A 21,328-nucleotide genomic window follows, 5' to 3' on the forward strand; every position below is an offset into this window, starting at 1 on the left:
CATCTTGAGACAAAACAATGCCACTGACATATTTTGGGATATGTCAGAGCAGTTGCTTTCAGTTAAAACAGCTCAAACATGCATTTTAGTCTGGGACTAGCTTAAGCCTTGTCTGGGAAACCAGCCATACATGTTGAAAAAATATATATATTTTACCCACATTGTGCCAATCTAGACTATTACAGTAATATAAGTTTGTCTATATTCTTAATTAATATAAGTTGGTTATTTAAAATGATTAGAAATGAATTCAATATTCAGGGATTGACTTGAGTAGTATAGAATCTGCTGTATTGTTCATGCCTACCCTTGTATACAAACAATATATTACTTTTTTTTTTATTAATCAAAGCAATCAATTGGTTTTGTTTAACTCTAAAACAATTCTCGAGTTGTGTTGTGGTAAAAATAGCTACGGGTAGCGGCAGTTGATTGCAGAGTGCAACCATTCTACGTCATCGACCTAAAATGCAAACAAAATGGCGCCGCCCATTGTCCAAATATATAATGGATTTTTTTAAATAACATAGATCTTTCATGGGTTTTCTACTACATATTTCAGTAAGAGGCATCATTTATGTTATATTAAGCCATACAAGTCTTAACACCAGGGGCTCCCTTTAACAGAACTGTAGTTATATAATAAATATTTTCAAGCTGTGTGGGATTTTCTCTTCTATTATATTGACCTTGTACTACGAAGCTCTCAAGGTTGGCTAGCTGGTTAGATGATGTTACTTCACCATTACAAGGGAAAATGCATTTTTGAATGTAAATTGTCCTTGAATGTCACATCTAAAGTCATTATAAAACCATATTGCTATATTAAGAATTATTCCAATTATTTTTTACAACATTTAACGATTTATTGAATGTTGGTGTCTCAATGTTGTTGTTGTTGTTGGTTTCTGAAAGCAATAACTTTACCACCGTATGGAGTATTCTTAAGCTCAGCACAGAGATTTTGTTAGAGCTGAATGAATCTACTCCTTTTCCATCTATACTACCACCAATTTTATTTGTTTGCATTTTACTGTTTCAGACTCTGCAAAAAAACAAACATTTAAATATCAGTCAGATAAATTGGCTTTTGACTGATTGTCAAATAATGAAAGATTGAAGTAATCAAACTCTTGAATTATATGTAAATGAATGCAAAAACAAGGTATGCAAGCTGTAATGTGATCAATGAAGCCGAGTCAACAAAGAAAACAATTGTCAATCAGAATCAGTTAAAACAAAGTTTTCCACCAAAGAAAACTGTTTTTATCACTTTTTTGAGAAATTCCGATTCCTACCATTGACATGTTTTTCTGAATAACGTCACCGTCATGTGCGACTTGCCCTGGTTTATTATCTCTGCAGTGCCTAGCACAGAGAACTTAACCTGATAAGCTAATGACTATATTGCTTTCAATCAAATCAACAAGTAGCTACTTCTGTAATTCCACTATATATTTCACATATTTCCATTATGAATATTTATGTTTTCCACAAACACTCACAAAGACACTTACAGGAAACAGTTTCATCATGTTTGTTCTTCCTGTAAATTTCTCTCATGGTTTTATGGCAGAAACAATATTGGATACATCAATTAAATATATCATAATTTAAAGTCATTTTTATTTCTTACGGTATTAAACAGAAGGGCAGATATGTTCCACCTCATGATGTTGTTGTTTTGTGATTCACGGTGTACAAGAAAATCCCGAGTGGAAAGAGTCTAGAGCACACGACTCAGTGTCTGAATCATATTGATTGAATCACGGGTTGTAAATCTGTTTGATAAGGCCCTGTTTATTGAAGGTCGAGACAGTCTGAGACAGACACTGAGGACACCATCTTATCACCAGCCTGATAGTAAAACAGAAAAAATTCCTCATGCCAGACAAATGAAACGAGAAACAACAACTCCTGCTGTAATTGACCACTACAGCCATTTTAGACATGTGACATGCTACGCTAATCTAGAACTTTTTAAACAACATTTTGCGCATTGTTTATGAACTAATTTATTGAATAGAAATAGTTGATTTTTTTACATGGTGTAAGTTGCAAATTGTTTTAGGATTTTATAATGACAGAACTCTTTGTAGAGGTCTGTTTTTGCGTAGACATTATGGTATGGCTGTAAATTGAATGCATTAATGGGAAAAAATAATGCGTTAAAACTATTAACGCATTTAACACACCCGACCCAGACCTACGTAGGTCATCTTACATTTTAAAAAGTTGATTGGTGATGAATCTGAAGCAGGGCAACAACGTGATGTGTGATGAAGCCTATTGAAGGCACAGTTAGAATAACCATAAAATTCAAAATATCAGGGCAAAAAAAATGACCCTATATGAGTTTTTGTCTCATCAGTTTTTGTCTGATGTAGTTAAACAATAATATCACACGAGTAACTGGCGCAATATCACACGAGGGATGTTTTTGTCCCGAATAGCATGAGTGCAAATGTGACATTGAATTTATACAACAGTTCAATAAATCAGAAGTTAACATTGTGGTATATTTTTTGACACAATATTGAGCAAAGGAAAAAATCATTCTCAATTTTTCCAATGAAAATGTTACCTATAAAGCCAGAGCAGAACTTTTGTGTCTCCGGGCAACACACAGCAGCCTTTTGTTTCTGAATGAATCCGCCACCACGTTTTGAGTGAATCAATCAGGTGAAACAATGGTTCAATGGCCCATTCATAAAGAGAGCAATTTCCTTCATTCCTCCTGAATTAATCAGCTGTTTGAATTAATCAAATGAATGAATGACTGCATCCAGAATCATATGCTTCCCTATATAGTATAGCGAAAAACAGTCTGAATTTACAGTACTCATAAAAGTGTAGGCAAAAAGTACCCGGATGACTTAATTCTTTACTATCCCATGAGGCCACAGGAGAGGATTTAGGAATGGCAGCAAATATCAGTCACATGATAATGACAACATGGCGAATGTAGTGTGTCCATATATTCTAACTACACACATTCGTATTATATGGAAGACTGCAATTTTATAATGGTCATGAAGTAATAAATCATTAAAGGGTTAGTTCACCCAAAAATTAAAATTCTGTCATTAATTACTTACCCTCATGTCGTTCGACACCCGTAAGACCTCCGTTCATCTTCTGAACACAAATTAAGATATTTTAGTTGAAATCTGTTTGCTCTGAAAGGCCTCCATTGGCACAATGCACGGTTCACTCTCAAGACCCTTAAAAGGTACTAAAGACGTTGTTACAAAGTCCATCTCACTACAGTGGCTCTAAAATAACTTTATGGAGTGACGAGAATAGTTTTTGTGCGCAAAAACCCCCTAAATAACGACTTATATAGTGATGACGATTTCAAAACACGGCATCATGAAGCTTCGAAGAGTTATGAATCAGTGAGTCGAATCATGATTCGGATCGCGTGTCAAACCGCCAAACTGCTGAAATTTGGCGATCCAAACTGCTGATTCGACTCACTGATTCATAACGCTTCGAAGCTTCATGATGCCGTGTTTTGAAATCGTCATCACTTTATAAGTCGTTATTTAGGGTTTTTTGCGCACAAAAACTATTCTCGCCACTCGACTTTGTAACAACGTCTTTAGTACCTTTTAAGGGTCTTGAGAGTGAACCGTGCATTGTGCCAATGAAGGCCTTTCAGAGCCATCAGATTTCAACTAAAATATCTTCATTTGTGTTCCGAAGATGAACGGAGGTCTTACGGGTGTCGAATGACATGAGGGTAAGTAATTAATGACAGAATTTTATTTTTTGGGTGAACTAACCCTTTAAGACCTGCCACCTACTGGCAGTTTTATTTTCTTATTTAGAATACAATTTCATTAAAAAATGACTTCATATTTCCATATTAATAAAATAAACATTAAAGGTATAGTTAATCCAAAAATGAAAATTCTCTCATCATTTACTCACCTTTATTTCCATTGAAGCCTAAAAGTTTTGTGTAGTAAATGTTTAATCAAATAAAATATTTTTGTCTATTTGATGTCTATTTTCTCATGTAAAACAATAATGATCTTTTGTGTCCAAACTGTGTTCTTGAAGGTTCTCAATAGTACACAGTGTGAATGTGTTTCAGGTGTGTTTGATTAGGACACAGTGTGCAGTTAACATGTGCAGTGTTGGTGGAACTCCAGGAACAGGGTTAGAAAACTCTTCTGTAAACAACACCACATAAAAATGTTCCAGAGCCAACTTGAACTTGAACTTATTTTTTGGCAAGATCTTCTTCTTCATTGACAACAACTTGCATGGCCAACTGAATGATTTTATCTCAACACATCATTTAGTTGGCCATGCATGCAAGTTGTTGTTTAGAAGATCTGATGGATAAATCAAAACACTGCAAAACTATACAATATTGGGTAACACTTTAGGGCACCAAGTGCTCAGGTAGTAGTACTACATTAACATAGAAACAAGCTTTACTAATCAGTAAGTAATATCAAATTTAGGAGATAATACATTGTTACTTACTGAATGAGATTAGCCTCATTAATAACTATTAACTAACTGACAAATTATAAAGAACATTATTGTGTCTGAGACGTAATCAATCAATGAATTTTTACTCTGTATAAATTCATAAAATACATCACTAATTACTCAAGGATGGTTATTCACTTTAAAATAATGGTCCAGGTCACTAGTAGTTCCTGCATAGTGACTAGGTAACACACATAATTAGTGATGCATTTTATGACCACATTGAGAGTAAAAAAAGACAATTTCTCACATCTCAGACACGTTAATGTTGTGATTAGTAATTAATTTGTAATTCTTTATAATTTGTCATAGTTACCTATTAGTTCTTAGTGATGCCAATCCAATTCACAGGGATGCAAACAGGTGAGGGGTAAAAAAGGTGAAAACATTGCGTGGATAGAGAAAACATTCTCCGAGGTCAGGACACTTATATATATATATATTATGTTAGGGCTGATATTAACCTATTTATTACGGAGTAAAAAGGTTTTTGTGTTTTATGTGGGGAAAAACAACCCTTTATAAAACACAAAAAAAGGATTCAATAGATGTGGGAGCTTAATACATAAACAACACAAAACAAAAACAAGACGACAACAACCAGATAAAATGTAACACCCAAATAACACTCAAAACTGAAAATCCCACTGGCTACAAATGCATCAATATGGGATACTTTTTACACCACCTCGTAAGTTAAAACCTATTTCTTCTGACGTTTAGCCACCAGAATTTCAAGGGCCTGCTTCCTTTGTTTTGCTGCATGTCTCAGCCTTGCCCATTTTTCTTTGACACATTTATTTTCATATTTTAATGTCACTCTTCACAAAACCAGAAGAAAAAAAAGGATCAGTCTGAACGGTTCTCATTGGATCTATGCAAATCTCGTAGGTGACCTATTTGGATCTCAAAAAGGTGAATTGAGGAGTTTGCATCTATGCATTCAGTAATTATTGATTACCTAATAAGGAACTATTTTAGTCCTAAATTCAATATTATTTACTGATTAGTTAAGTTTCTATATTAGTTAGTAGTAGTAGCTGAAGTACTACTCATTAGTCCAGCATTACTTCCTGCATAGTTACCTATTAATAACGGACCATTATTCTAAAGTGTTACCCAATATTCTCACATGCTGAGAAAATGCAGGTCATGTTTTGTGTGGAGACAAATATACTGCAAAACTCTTAATATCTCATATATTATACTTTGAACAGGTAACACGTATCTTTGCCAAACAAATAAAAGGTTACATACACTTACGAAGTCAAAGACTGCTTATTGGCTTGGTTCAGAGCATCTATAGCTCTGGGAATAAAACTATTGCCCGGTCTATTGGGATGGGAGTAGTTCAAACATTCGATGGCATGAGTGTGTGTGGTTCTTACAGATGCTGATCGCTTTCCTCAGACAGTGTGATCTACAGATGACCTCTAGTGCAAGTAGTTCAACTCCGATTATCTTCTGTGGTCGCAGGACAACCATCTAGAGTGCTTTCCTATAAGAAACCATACAGAGATGCAGAATGTTAAAATGCTCTCTATAGTACACCGATTAAAGGGGATCAGCATCTCACCCTCATGTTCCAAACGGTTTAGTCAAAATTTTCTGAGGAGACACAATCGCTTTTGAATTTAGGCTTTTATTCACATATAAACATTCATCAACTCACACATCAGATATGGTAAACGGAAGCTCAAGCATGTTCACTTGACGTGTGAGAACCAATGAGGTTCATTCTCGTGTTACGCATGACGTTTGAGCTTCAGCAAGAACCAATGAGGTTCATTCGCGTGTTACGCAGCACGTTTGAGCTTCAGCGAGAGGTTTGTTCATGTGCGTCAAGCAGGATCGGTTGAGCTTCTGTTTATGTTCGCTGATCAATGGTTACACAGTGGGAAGTGATGTCACCACTCACCGGCAACATGACTATCGTAGCAAGCGTAGTTTATAATATATTAATTAAAGACAAAAATAAATCTATTCAGCATATAAAGCGATCAAATCTCTTCAGAAAATTTGGACTAAACCGCTCAATTCATATGGATTAGTTTATCTCTTGAACTTTTTGAAGCGTCAAAGTGGTAGTTGCATAGCTGTCAATGGAGGGACAGAAAGCTCTCAGATTTCAAAGAATCTTCATTTGTGTTCTGAAGATGAACGAAAGTCTTACAGGTTTGGAACAAGTGTGCCACAAGAGTCCCGAAAAGTGAAGCCAAAATGTCTCGATCTCCCCCAGGTGGCTGATCCCAGTATGGGTCATAAACCCGCCCTCTCCATGTAATGTAATGGGACATAGACAAACTAAACAACACTTAAAATAAATTTTTTCCAAAGATGGTTTCTGTCATTTATTTTCATATTTTTGGGTGAACTATCCCTTTTAAGTACCAGTCCTGAGACCCCATATGGCAATGTTCACTGTACCTCATGTGGGCTACAAGTCAACATTTTGTGTTCGTTTGGCCTTAAACATTTATTACATTTGGAAAGACAAATAAACCTTTAGAGCAGCATAAACCTGCAGTAAATGTAAAGACGTATAAGCTTAAATTCACATGTGACATTTACTGGATGACTTTCTGCAGCCTTGACCTAAAACTATTGCAACAGAACCAGAGGTTTAACATTATCTTGAAAGCGAGAAAACAGTTGCCTGTCTGCCTCAAAAGAGTATGGTAGTTCAAATATTCCAGGTCAAATGCCACAATTTCTTTTGCATCAGTGTCTTAACCTTCATATTCCACACAACACAAGTCTTATCAACAGGACGTGATTCATTCCCACAGTGACAGCACCTCGAATCTATTTATATTTCAGCTTTTATGACGGTCATAAGAATGACTGAGCTGTAAAGTTGAAGGCCAGGTCGAGATAGTTTAGTTTTCCTTCGGTTGGTGAACCTGAATAGCCTGTTTTCCTACACAGTAGGTTAATTATCAGGTAACGTTTTTCATTTAGATGTTTTATTTCAGGCCTAATAATCCCATACCATAGCATATAATTAATGTCTGATATCTAATATTTGCAATGTGTTTGCTTAATTATACTCAGTTGTAATGAACACTGCGTTACTTGAGTACGAAGAACGCACGCAAGGCATGAACACCAAACAAACAAGCAAGAATGCTAACCTAAAGTTCACATTAACGTTCATAAAAACAAACTTGTCTTCAGCTTAGTAAGAATAATTGTTTACAACTCACCAAATAAGAAATGTGATATTGATGTCGAGGATTTAACACCTGACTAAATATATTTGAACAGGCGCTCGCTTAAAACTGCGCTATGACCCCAACGGTCGTCTTGATAATATGAAGCACATTTCCGCCACATAGGAACAAGCACAAGTAAATTATGACATAAAAAGTCAAAATTATGACAAAAAGTCGAAATGATTGCATCGTACTAGTCATAACTGTTTTTTTTACTCGTGTATAATGATGACTAACCTTAGTCAGAATGGCCACTGAGTTTAATAAAACAAATCTTACTAGTAACATTTGGATTAAGTACTAGTAGTCAGGGCCATAGCAAAGGGAATTCTGGGCCCCCTGAAAAAAACATTGATGTGGGCCATTATATATATATATATATATATATATATATATATATATATATATATATATATATATATATATATATATATATATGGTGGGTCTATAGATATAGGCATGGAGGCACACAGATGCATGCACCTAATAAGAAATTCTTACAAAATAGACAAATAAATAAATGCAAGCTAAGGTTATTGCTTTTACTTATTTTATATGTAAAGTTGTATAGAAATATTACATCAAAACAGTGGCAGTGGAATAATTTATTGTTTAAAATCACCAAGCAAGTATGCAAGACAAACAAATAAAATAACAAAAGACAAGAAATTAGTAAAATTATCAAATAAACATTTACTACCAGCATTAGGTCTTATGTCTTCCAGTCAGTCTAGCTGAGATAAATGTTAAGAAATTAAAATGAATGCAGTCAAATGTAAAATGAACATCCTTAAATTAAGAGTAATATTACATCAAAAAATTACATTGTTACAGACTTTTTCTCACGCTAACATACAACCAGTATAATTCGAATTTATTGATTGTTTGTTTGCAGAGCTAGCAAATGTCAACCACCACATCAAGATGTTTTATTTTTTTATTTTAGCAAATGTCATTTGGGGTCAAAAGAAATTCCCCTGATAGATTACACAAATAGCAGCCTATAAGATTATAAATAAAACTGTCAATTAGACAAAGGTCAAAAAAAAAAAAACCTGGTAACACTTGACATTCTGTCCCCCCTCTTTTGAAATGATGGCTACGCCCCTGCAAGAATGTAATGAAGTAGTATCTAAGAACTAGTATCTAATGAATAAATGAAATAAATACTAGTGTCCATTTAAAGGCACAATATGTAGTTTTTTGCAGCTAGAGGTCACCTATTCAAAACAAAGGCGTAGCTTGATGACGCCACGCTTGAGCGCAGAATCTTGGGAGTTGTCGTCTTCACCTCAGCCGGTGAAATAGAATCAGGACGGGACTCGAGCAGAAATCATGTTCATGGATGAGATTATTAATGTTACTGTAGTATGAAGCAGAGCAGGACTGAGTGTGCTGAAAGTTATGTACTAGCATTACTCTGTGTGTTCACTCAGCGGCTACTATGAGACACTGCAGTGAGCTAGATCGATATTAGGCATGGTAAAACATGGTACATGCGGTAAATCAAGAAAACCAGATTTAAACAATAAGAGTGAACGTGTTGAGCTTAGGGGCTGGACGATATGGCCAAAATTTATATCACGATATATTTCTTAATTTCGGTCAATACGATAGAATATTGATTTGAACTATATAAAAGCCTCAGAAAAACTGAAGAACAGCCACAACGGATGTCTGTACCTACAAAGTCTATGAAACCTCCTCCTATAAGACTATATATTTTAGAAATAAAAACGGTCCAAATAAATTAATGTTCACCTTTTATTTGTATTTAGCCTTCATATATACAAGAAATCACTGTCAAATAAGACTCACTCACATTAATATCTTTAACTTTAAACTCTAACATAGGCTGATTATATTATTCTTGATATAGATTCAAACAAAAGTGGAACTGCTTCAGATGGTGGAACAGAACAGATTTGATGCGTTCCCGCTGCTAGTCGGCACCACTCTCCGGCACATTTTGCAGCACACTGAAGTTCATCAGATCTTAGAAAGCTGAACCACTTCCACGCCACTGAATTAGTCTTTCCTCTCTTAGCAACCATTTCTTCTTTCTCCTTACTTGTGGGAGCTCATTCAGTCACATTTGTATTGCGTTCAGGGGTACTCTGGTTGCAATTATATTGCGATAAATATATTGATATTGAATTATTGTCCAGCAGTAGTTGAGCTATTTAACAATGATTAGTTTTCTGTCGATGAATGTATCCAAACAGTTGTTCCATTGTCTAATAAAACATTAAAGCATCTCTGGGGTTTCCATGGTTTCTACAAAATAAAACCAGAAATCGAGGGCAATGCAGGTATGATGTTATTGATGGGCAACGCAAGATACAGTAAATGTGCTGGTAAAAAAAAAAAAGCTTATTTCTCTGGATTTAAACATTCTTGGAAACATCTGGGATAATATAGGTACACAAGTCAACAAAATATATAACACCGTTCTAGTAGTTTTTGGATATTTCAATCCCCCCAAAAAATTTGTGCCTTTAATAGATACAAGTATCTGATAAACAAGTAATACCTAATGACTAGGCTACTAGTATCTAATAGATAATCACTGATCAATATAAATGATATAGATCAGTGATACCGCTAAAAAAGTAGTACTAGTACCTAATGAATAACTACTAGTATTAAAAATGTGAACGATAATTGGAATACGTATTAAACTGAAATTCGAAATTGATATCTGCACTAATATACACTGATATAAGCACTAATATAAAGGAATAAAGTACTACTAATAAATAAGTACTAATATCTATTTAATAGGTACTAGTATCTGATTAATGAGTACCGTGTCTAAATAACTAGTATCTTTTAAAAAGGTACCAGTACCTAAAGATTTAACACTAGTAGCTAGATTAAGTATTAGTACCTAATGAAATATAGGTCCATCTTAAAAAAACAAAAACACTAGCAGCATGAAATAGACACTTTAAATGTTAAAACTGCTTGCAATATACATAAGCACATTAAACCTTATTTTTTACAATTTTAAAATGACTGAAAGTGACACTGCATGTAAAAAAATAAAAAAGTAAATTCCCCAGCCTAGCGCTGCCACTGGGCACAGCAGCCAGAGGAATAACGTTAGTTTTCACTGCTGCCGTCATCTAGTGTACAAAGACAAATTCACAGGGCCACAGATATTTGCAGCAGTTAAAATAGTGGTTTACTGTAAGCCCTACATGGTGGTGGTGGTGACAGAAAACAGCAACAGTTGATATTTAACTCGATCAAGAACTTTAACAGTTCTCCAATAGAGAGGACTCTTTTGATCATGTGCCAAGTGTTGTCACTCCAGCTTGTGACTGAAAACTAAGCCCATTACAACTGACCTACAACCATCCTCACGCCCTTCAGGGCATTAACCCAGTGATCTCCAGTGGCAGAGACCTTACAGTTGCTGAACTCTGAAATCACTGAATTTCGCAAAAAGCGAGGAAATTCTCTTCTAACAGCATTCAGTACGCCACGCTTACACATTTATAAAGTGTTGGCATGAAACTAATGTGCAGCTCTTTAAAGAGTCTAATAGAGCATTTCTGAGAATGGAAGCTGATTTAGCTTGTCCAAAGGTTAGCACAAGTCAAATTATTAAAATAAAACAGGAACAATAAATGTTTAAAGTTTTATTTATTCAAGCAGTTTAATCCAATGTACTTTTCCAAATGTTCAGCCATCAACTGCAAGAACACAATTGACAATGAGCATTCATTAAGAGGAATAAAAAGAAAGGAATGTTTTGGAATTTTCAAAATTAAAAGTTTTCTATTTTTTTGTACATTTTTAAATTTAAATCAAGGTCAAGGGAGCTCAACCTGGCAAAATAGTTGGGTGTAATCACTGTAGGGTTTTTTCTGTTTTGAGTTTCTGGTTTTTCTATATTTATATCTCTTTTTTTAATGCGTCCGTCTTGGTGAAGTCAGGGTCAAAGAGGTTCATTCTGAAAGGAAACAAATAAATCAGAAAAAGGTGCATTTCAAACCATGACAAGCAGAAGAATTTAATTCCTAAAATACTCATGAATTTGCAGAACACATCTCACCTTGTGTTAGACGGCCGGCACAGCAGTGCTGGGGACTGATTTCTGGGCGGCTTCCTTGGCCTGATGAGCCTGCAGCACCGCTACTGCTTCATCCACCTGCAATACACGCAACGACCGATTAAATACCAGAGATGCACGATTCTAAACTGACAAATCACAATATTGATTCTCCCATGTTTCTGAACAGACAACCAAGTCACTTGTCGCCATCTGGTGGCTAACACTGTAATCGACAATCGTTATATGAATCATATATCAGTGATGTTACTCTCTAAAGGTGATTTACTCTATTGTGATCACTTTCATAGTGCTTATATCTGAACTATAAACTTATCCTAGTGCTTCTGTGATATGAATATTTGTAACAGAAATAAGATACTGTGTAGTTTTAAAGCGATTTCATAATTATACTGTAACATAACTGCCCTCTCTGGGTCAGTGGCAGCACGAACACAGATTTCAATGTTCCAGTATTAAAGGTTTAATAGACGGGCAAATCATTGTCATTTAAGAATTAGATTGCTTGGATGTGAACTGAGATTGCGATCTTTTAACGATTTATCGTGTAGTTCAAAAATAGACATTTAAAAATCCATTTTTTATACATTAGTGGACTGAATATTCATCAGGTACAAAGTTGATTTAGGGATGATACTGACACAGTCTTGACAGTTTTTCCATTACATTTTCACTAGGGCAGTGAGATAAATGACATCTCCGGTATCAGGAGAAATCCCATAACTAAAAACAAACAAAAACAGAGCATCACATGACCACTGACCTTTGACCGCAGAGACTCCGGAGACTCCAGCATGTGGAGCAGCTCGGAATTGTCGATCTCCAACAGCATACCAGTGATCTTTCCAGCTAGACTGGGATGCATGTTCTGGATGAGCGGGAACAGACGCTCACCTGTGGCAGGGGAAGAGAAGCATGTATGAGATATTTAAAATAAACATTTAAAAATAAATGGAAGCAAAACAGGAGCGAGACAGAATGAACCACTCACCCAGCATCTGCTTCTGTTCTTGTGGAGGGGCGGCAGCCAACATGGACGCAGTCAGAGGCTCCTGACCTTGAACGTGGACAGCAGGCTGAACGGGAGTCAAAAATAATAACATTAGAGAACCTGAAAACACTTATGCAAGATAAAATGCGAACGTGTGATGTTCGTCTTGTACAATTGGGAGGAAAATGCCAAAAAAAGTCAAATTTATTTATATGCTGCTTTTCACAATGTACATTGTTAATATCTACATGCCTTATAGTTGCATTTAGCAGATTAGAGCTGGACGATATAAACAATCAAGCAGTTGAGATTTGCTATATAGTATATATCACTGTACACGAGTGTACTACATGTATGCAAATTAAGTTGGATGCGCAGCATAACCAACTTTATATATAGAGCTGGCCAAAAATAGTTACATTGTGACAACTCAGAAAATCACTTTGAGGATGAAGTTGGATATCACACACACAAATAAATAAACAATAATTTACATTTTCCGAAGATGCACCATTTTTAAAAACGTTAATAGTTGCATCCCAAACAAAGCACTATACGCTACACACTGTACTCAGTAAAGAGAATGAATTTTTAAAGCAGAGACAGTTGAGTGCATGAAGAGTCCAACATTCCTCAAGTGTATTATACGGGTACTTTAAGTGCACTTAGTGTAAACACTACTCGCACTAAAATGGCACAGAATAGTGCATAAGTACACAAATTGGAACGCACTCGTTTTCTTAAAATGGCAGCCATAAATTGGGGGAGTCAACAACAAGTGCCATCAAATGTAAAACTATTACCTGCTGCATGGGAACCTGCTGCTGAGTTGGCATGTGCTGCTGCGGGTTGCGGACTCCAGGAGCGTACTTGTACTGTGGCACTCCTCTCACCTGAGCGGTACCCGTGGCGGCACCTGCGGCTGTAGGACGAGGACCCATCGCCTGAGACGCTGCCAGGAAAAAAAGAGGATACTCAGGATCAATGAACTGTGGAGGAACGCACTTGCTGGGGGTATGACCGAAAGGTTCATCACTCACCCATGCGCTGGGAGGTGATCATTCGGGGGACCTGGTTTGAGGCGGGACGCACGGCACCGAAGGTTTGTGGACGGGGTGCAGATGGCCTGATAGCATTTGGCATATTCTGGAAATCTACAATGGAAGTGAGAAACAAAACCAATGAAATAAACCATTATGGTTTACAGTGCAAGTATACTGGGAGGAAAAGTGGGCAGAGCTACTCACGCTGCGGGCGGACACCCTGAGTGGCCCAGCGAGGACTGGGGCGGAGCTGTGCGAGCTGACTGGTTGGATAGTACGCGGCACGATTCTGAGCCTGTCAATCACACAAAAGGAGGGAACGTGAATCAATGAGGAATAACAGAACAGGTTGTGAAATCACTTCATGTAGACATTCAAAGCAAAAGTTCAATAGTCTTTTCTTGCTCAGCCGGGGATTAAAAGACAATTAATATTCAGTAATATCAATTTGACTGCACAGACATTATTTGTATAGCTTAATGCCACGTTTATAAAAGACTAAATCTGGTCTTCATTAAAAATCTTTTCACAAGAGTAAACTAAAGAGTCCTAACAGATCAAGCCACAGTCCATCAAAACATGATTCAGCAAAAAGGACTCTGGCATTAGGGGAATAAAGGAGGATCTTCACAAAATAACAAAAATATATGGGTTAAAAAAAAGCACCGACACTATTGGATGAAAACAAAACTTGAACTGAATTGAGCTGAATAATGAAACCATTGTCTTCTGTAGAGCTGCTTTATAACTGAACGCACAAGCTCACACTTTCAAACCAAACAGCTTTCCAATGGTCAACATGGCGCATTTGTATGACCAATTCAAACCTGTTGCTTTTTCCTGTCAAAAATTTACCTGAACAATGGTGAATGTGACTACACCTTTCATAGAAAAATGATATCTGACCTGTGGAATGGCTGCCATGAAGTATCCAGATGGTGGTGCGGGCTGGTAGGGGTTGAGGACCGGGTTCGGTACAGCTCTGACGCTGGCCATCCTCTGCATGTACTGGCTGGTAAGGTGCGCCTGGCGCTCTTCTTTCCGCTGGGCCAGCGCGACGTACAGGGGTTTTGTGGCGACGATACGACCGTTCATTTCAGTCACAGCCTTAGTGGCTTCTTCCGGGGAAGAGAAGCAGACGAACCCAAATCCCTTACTGCGGCCACCCTCCATCATCACCTGAATGAATCACAAAACAATCAACAGTCAGTATTTCTGACGCTTGTGAGGGATTATACAATCAATCGTCCAAACAAACCTTGAGGAAATTCACAGATGTTTTTTCTAGGGCAACTTTACCTTAGCACTGGTAATGGTGCCGAATGGTGAGAATTCTTTACGCAGGCGTTCATCATCCAAGCCGTCATCCAGATTTTTCACGTAGAGATTGACTCCCTGTTAAAAACAAGACCAATTAAGTTCAAGGACAAGCATCATGACAATTAAACACTTCACCACCCTCATTTTCATCCAATGTTCATAGCAGTCATTAAGCACGGGTCATTTATACCTGGTAGCGAGTCATGCGATCCTGCTTCATTTGCTCAAACTTGCGCTTGAGCTCCGTCTGACGTTCGCCCTTCTTCTGCGCACGACCCACGTAAACCTGTTTCCCGTTCATCTCTTTTCCATTCATCTCATCCACAGCCTGACGATCAGAAGAAACACGTCACGATACAACACTTGAGTGATGATTACAAAATGATATCATTCTGTCTCTACTCACCCTCTGGGCATCCTCATGCCTCTCAAAGCTGACAAAGCCAAAGCCTTTAGATTTGCCGCTCTCATCGGTCATGACGCGGATGCTCAGCGCTGGACCTGTAATGACAGCCGAACACGTCAAGATCTGATTCAAGGTCAAAAGGCCCATTCACACAACACAACTATGATAAAGATACAGTTCTAGAAATAAAAGATGAACAGTCCACAAATGCAAATATAACTGCACAGAGAAACAGTCATTGGAACTTTTTTCCAGCTTGATGCTAAAATAAGGGGCTTTCGCACTGGAGGAACCCTTCCATAGGTCCTAGAACTAATGGGGGAAGTAATCACTTTTCAACGTGTTCGCACCACAGGAACAGGGAACGATTTTAGTTTCATGAACGCCTTTTGAGGGGAAACTAAATAAGCTTCAACTTCAGAGTAGGGTCCAAACCAGCACAATTCACCCTTCGCCACAAGTTTGATTGACAGGCGATCTGAACAATCACATCGCCGAATCTGTCAGGAGTGTTAGTAGATTAACGTGGGTGGACTTGAAAAAATGGTGTGTACTGACGTCTTTCCACGGTTGAAACAACATTTCTTTTAGTGTTCATTCATGTGCATTTCATGCTTATCAATGAACTAGAAGTAAGATAATAGGTTCACGAGCAGCTTTAACTGAGGCTACAGCGATCACGACATTAAAGAGCCACAAAACAGTATTTATGGTTTAATTTTTTTTAAAGTTGACAATTTCAAAGTTGAGACTTTGTTTCATATCAAAAGTAACTTGCTCTGTCCTGTCTGTCGGGATGTTGTCAGTGTCCTCTTTGCTCCGCGATGTATTCATTTATGATTTAATGCCATATCAGCAACAATGGCTATATTCATGGCAATCAGCAGTATCACTTCAATACATTGTTTACAATAATTTAACAATTTTGTCTTAAAAACAATCACTATACAAAATCACACATATATACACCACTAACAACAACAGTAATAACACCAATTACATAGAATCTTTCAATTTAATATTAGATAGAAATTCAAAATTACTCCAGGAGAAACCTTTTTAAAAATGTCCATTAATGCGTTTTCTGAATAAAACCGTTCTCTAATATTATTTAAAAAAGGACAATCTATTAAAATATGTTTTACACTCGTGAAATTCTTACACAGATCACAAACCGATTTCTCTTCCCCATTCAATAAATATGAATGAGTGAGTCTTGAATGTCCAATTCGGCATCTCGTATATACAACCTGGTCATATCTATTTTCAAAATAATAACACCTTGATTTAAAACTGGATTCGCTCCGATGTATCTTCTCTACGTGAGAACATGTGTAGCGCCATGGCTTGTCGGACATAGCAACAGTAAGTAAAGGGGGCGGGTCTTGGCGAACGGTGCGCTGATTGGCCAAACGCGCGTGAAATTAAAAAACAAAAGCTGTGTATACAGATTATAGCCTATATATTTACTCTACGAACCTGGAAAACAGTGATAGGTAGACAGCTCAACCTTTACGCTAAGAAAATCCAACGTAATTGAGGAACAAGCGAAACATGATTATGTATTCTGCTCAGCTATCGACATCGGGCATCAACCACACAACAAATGCATTTAGTGTCTACTTTGTATAACGGTTATACCTAATAACGTATTAGACAGGACTGTAAAACAGATTGTAAACTAAAGACGTAGAATATGAGCTGCGTGCTCACGCTCTGGCATTCAAATTAATGTCTGCCGCGCCAAGTGTGGCTGGCATCACTTCAAAGTACCTACTGGCGGTGCAAATGCAACCAGGAAAATTGCCCCAGGTGAACATTTGGTTCTCGGGGACCCGCCCATGTGGCTCGTTCCTATAACTACGTGGTTGTGTATTAGCTATTGTTATAGTTCTCTTTATAGTCATTCTTGGTGTGAACAGGCTTTCACTAGCAGCAAAACCCACCGTATTTGCTGAATATCTCCTTCAGCTTCTCGTCATCCATATCCTCTCCAAAGTTCTTGATGTAAACGTTGGTGAATTCTTTGGCACGGGCACCCATCTCAGCCTCACGCTCCTTGCGAGACTTGAAGCGACCGACGAACCTTTAAGATGCAATAAGTTCCCATAATTATTCTGAATAAATTGAATTTAACACCATAGAGGCTATTTTTATGTCAAACTCAAGTGTAATCAGTTTTAATTAAACTGAACACTAATACTACAAGGAACAGATTCAATACTAATATCCTCAAGCAACTTAAACGTTTTATCTATTTAAATTAGTATGAATTTAAGCAAGTACATCATGCTTGAAACAGATTTAGCACACGTCACTCCAAACCGACACGATTTAGTACAATGCGGTTAATTCAAAATACACACTTACACTTTGCGGTCATTGAGCAACATGCCGTTCATTTTCTCAATGGCTCTTTCTGCGGCCTCATGGGTCTCAAAGTGCACAAAGCCGTATCCTTTAGAGCCGTTCTCATCGCAAACCACCTTCAGAGAGAGAACACCAGCACTGAGCACAAGCACCAAACACCAGAAACATGCACATCACCGCAAACACAGGTTTATTACCTTGCAGGACAGGATGTTTCCGAAGGCAGAGAATGTGTCATAAAGGGCCTTGTTGTCGATGGACTTGTCCAGGTTCTTGATGAAGATGTTGCCCACACCGCTCTTGCGCAGTGAAGGGTCTCGCTGGGACCACATGATGCGGACGGGCCGTCCCTTAATCACGTCAAAGTTCATTGTGTCCAAGGCGCGCTCAGCTGAAACAGGTAGTTAAAATATAAGTATCAAGTTATGATCCATAAACGTACTCAAACTCTTCAATTACTGCTAGTACTATAAACATTCTCCCTAAAATTAATATTCTGTCATTTACGCTCCCTCAACTTGTTCAAAAGCTGTAAGAGTTTCTTCCTTCTGCTGAACACAAGATATATTTTAAAGTGTGTTGGTAAACAAACAGTTGATGGCCCCCATTGACCTCCATATTTTTTTCCTACTATGGGGACCATCAACTGTTTGCATACCAACACTCTTTAAAATATATCTTGTGTTCAGCAGAAGAAACTCATACAGGTTTTGAACAAGTTGAGAGTAAGAAACAATCTTAATTTTAGGGTGAACTGTTCCTTTAAAACATTAGTACATTAATATTGAACTAATTAACAAGCGCTGCGTAGCGCCCCCTATCGCTAGTGCTGAGTACAGTACTTAAGAAGTCCTCATTTCAGCAGTTTTGTACATTTGTCGTGTCGTCAATAAATTGTATTATGAATAAAGGAACAAAAACCAATATCCCAAACCACACATACAAATATTTTTTCTGAATCAGGATATTTATTACACCTGCGGCACGTCTTGAAGCTCCCAGTGCACCAAACATGCGTAATGAAGGACAGGATAGGTTAGATACGCACTTTGGGGATTTTTAACAGTTCGTGAGGTTAATGTCCTGGGTCTCGTGCTCAGTAACGGCAACTACGATATTCATCAGTCCTCACACACATGTGTACGACTTGTTAAAATTAAGCTGAAATTGCGACACAAATGCTGCACGTGTCCGTGATGCCCAACTAAGATGGATATCCGAATGTCGTTTGAATCCCAGTGAACCGGGAGTGTTTTGCTTACCGTCAGCGGGTTGCTGGAAGTTGACGTAGGCGTAACCGAGCGAGCGGCGGGTCATCATGTCCCTGCACACCCGAATGGACAAAATGGGCCCGGCCGGGCTGAACTTCTCGTACAGCATGGCCTCGGTGACATCCTGGTGCAGATCACCCACATACAGGGAGGCCATCGGGTAACTGGGAGCGCTGGGGTTCATCCTTCCGTGCGACAAAAAAGCGACCTAACCGAACACCTGGAAACACCGACGAGCTTAGTAATGGCGACGCGCGAGATCCAATCTCCTCGGTTTACTTCTCGAAAACGCTTCAACACGACAGATACCCTTAAATAACAGACTTGAAGACTAATTAAAACGCGTTTGGTACCGAATTGGCGTCGACGTGTTCGCGGTATCGATGATAACAAGATGATTAAAATCTCCTCAGGCCTACTGCGGTGCTGCCTTATTAATAAACTTCTCAAATCTGTCCGCGGATCCTGCTTCACCGAGGTATTCGGCAATAAAAGTAGATTTTTTGTTGGTATTTTTTTCTGTTTTGTGATTTTTTTTTGTATTTTTGATTTTTTATATAAGATGAGTGTGCCGAGGCTCTGTGGCACACGCGCTCTCTCTCGCACCGCACAAGGTAGGGGGAGAGAAGCGGAAGTACGGCGCAGATAAGAAGGCGTCCTCGCCGGAAGTTGCGTGATCTTCTTTTATATTTTTTACGTAAGAGCAAAATAAGAGTCAAAGGGCTGATAGAATAAGGGTATTTTGGTCTGCCAACCGCCAATAAATCAAGAAGAAGAATAAGGGTATTTGAGGCACATTTCCACCACATAAGAAGAAGAAAAAATGCGTTGGTTAATCGTAATTATGACACAAAAAGTCGAAATTATGACATACCAAGTCATGATTATGAGATGAAAAGTCACAATTATGACTTGAATCTCATAATTTCGACATTTTATGTCGACATTTATATATTTTTAAATTTAGATTTACCAAAGCATGTCTTATGTGGCGGTAAATTGCTTCAATACACTTAATCAATTATGACATAAAATGTCGACAATAGGAGATAATGTCGAAATTATGTCATACTATGACATCATAATTATAAGATTAAAAATTAGAAAAAAAGTATTAAATTATTTTCTGTCATAATTATAATTTTTTTGTCATAATATCGACCTTTTGTAATATTTATGACTTAATAATGTCGACTTTTCATTTCATAATCATGACTTAATATGTCATCATTTCAATTTATGTCATAATTACGATTTACCAAAGCCTTTTTTCTTATGTGACCAAAATGATTTCCATAAATAAGAGGTGAACGTCAAGGTCATGTGTTTGTTTCCCAGGGAATGTGTGAAGTGATGTAAGTGGCTTTGGATAAAACAGTCATGCATTAAATGTCCTATCAATTTACCAAAATATCTTTATGCTTCTTGCCTCTTTGTTTCTAGCTCTTTTCTATTAATACAAAAACAGCTCATTCATGATCTGAAACACTTTTCTATGTCTTTTCTTGCTATACTGCACCATAATCATCTTTATTATTTGACACTTGTCATCTAAAGGGACATGCATACTAATAATAGTACCCATTTCACTGCTTGGATGATAATAGGGATGATAATAGCTTTCTAGTGCACAGGTTACATCTGCCTCGACTCAACTTTGACTTTAATGTGGACAATTAAATGTGGAATTGGCATTTTAAACATTAAAAAAAAACACATTTAAAATAAAAATGCCTTGGGAAAAACAAACCAGCAAAAAAATGCAAATGTTTATTTAATAATATTGTTGAATATATTTATTTATATTGTTGCAGAACAATATTTTTAATTGACATTAAACACTGAATTGTTAAATTAATTAAAATAAATGATAAAACATTCAAATGTAGATTCATTTTTAAAATGGACATTGCATTGATATCTGTGTCTCAGGCAGTGAGAAGAACAGGGCTGGTGAATGATATCGGTGTCGCCTCCATATGCTGATAATATTGATAAACATCAACTGCTTCATTCACCTGAATACACACAAAAAATACACACTAGAGAAACGATTCATACATTAAAGTCACCAAAGCCAAACTAACGGGAACGAACCTTCATGCACAAAGATTCATGGCAG

At 37.3% G+C, this 21,328-nt stretch overlaps 1 protein-coding gene across 1 annotated transcript; it reads right to left on the reverse strand.

Annotated features, from left to right (window-relative positions):
• Positions 1 to 11,358: 11,358 nt before the first annotated feature.
• pabpc1a (poly(A) binding protein, cytoplasmic 1a) lies at positions 11,359 to 20,607 on the reverse strand. The gene is made up of 15 exons (XM_079836863.1): positions 19,198 to 20,607; positions 18,133 to 18,326; positions 17,936 to 18,051; positions 17,512 to 17,651; positions 15,566 to 15,660; positions 15,350 to 15,487; positions 15,139 to 15,234; positions 14,746 to 15,018; positions 14,044 to 14,134; positions 13,837 to 13,950; positions 13,600 to 13,748; positions 12,797 to 12,881; positions 12,569 to 12,699; positions 11,788 to 11,883; positions 11,359 to 11,685 (listed from the first exon to the last, which is right to left on the reverse strand). Exons 1-14 carry the CDS (start codon positions 19,388 to 19,390, stop codon positions 11,794 to 11,796), a joined length of 1,905 nt encoding a protein of 634 aa, XP_079692989.1. The 5' UTR covers positions 19,391 to 20,607; the 3' UTR covers positions 11,359 to 11,685; positions 11,788 to 11,793.
• Positions 20,608 to 21,328: the final 721 nt, after the last annotated feature.

The sequence above is a fragment of the Gobio gobio genome (genome assembly GCF_949357685.1).
Source record: "Gobio gobio genome assembly, chromosome: 15".
In the NCBI taxonomy this organism is placed as follows: domain Eukaryota; kingdom Metazoa; phylum Chordata; class Actinopteri; order Cypriniformes; family Gobionidae; genus Gobio; species Gobio gobio.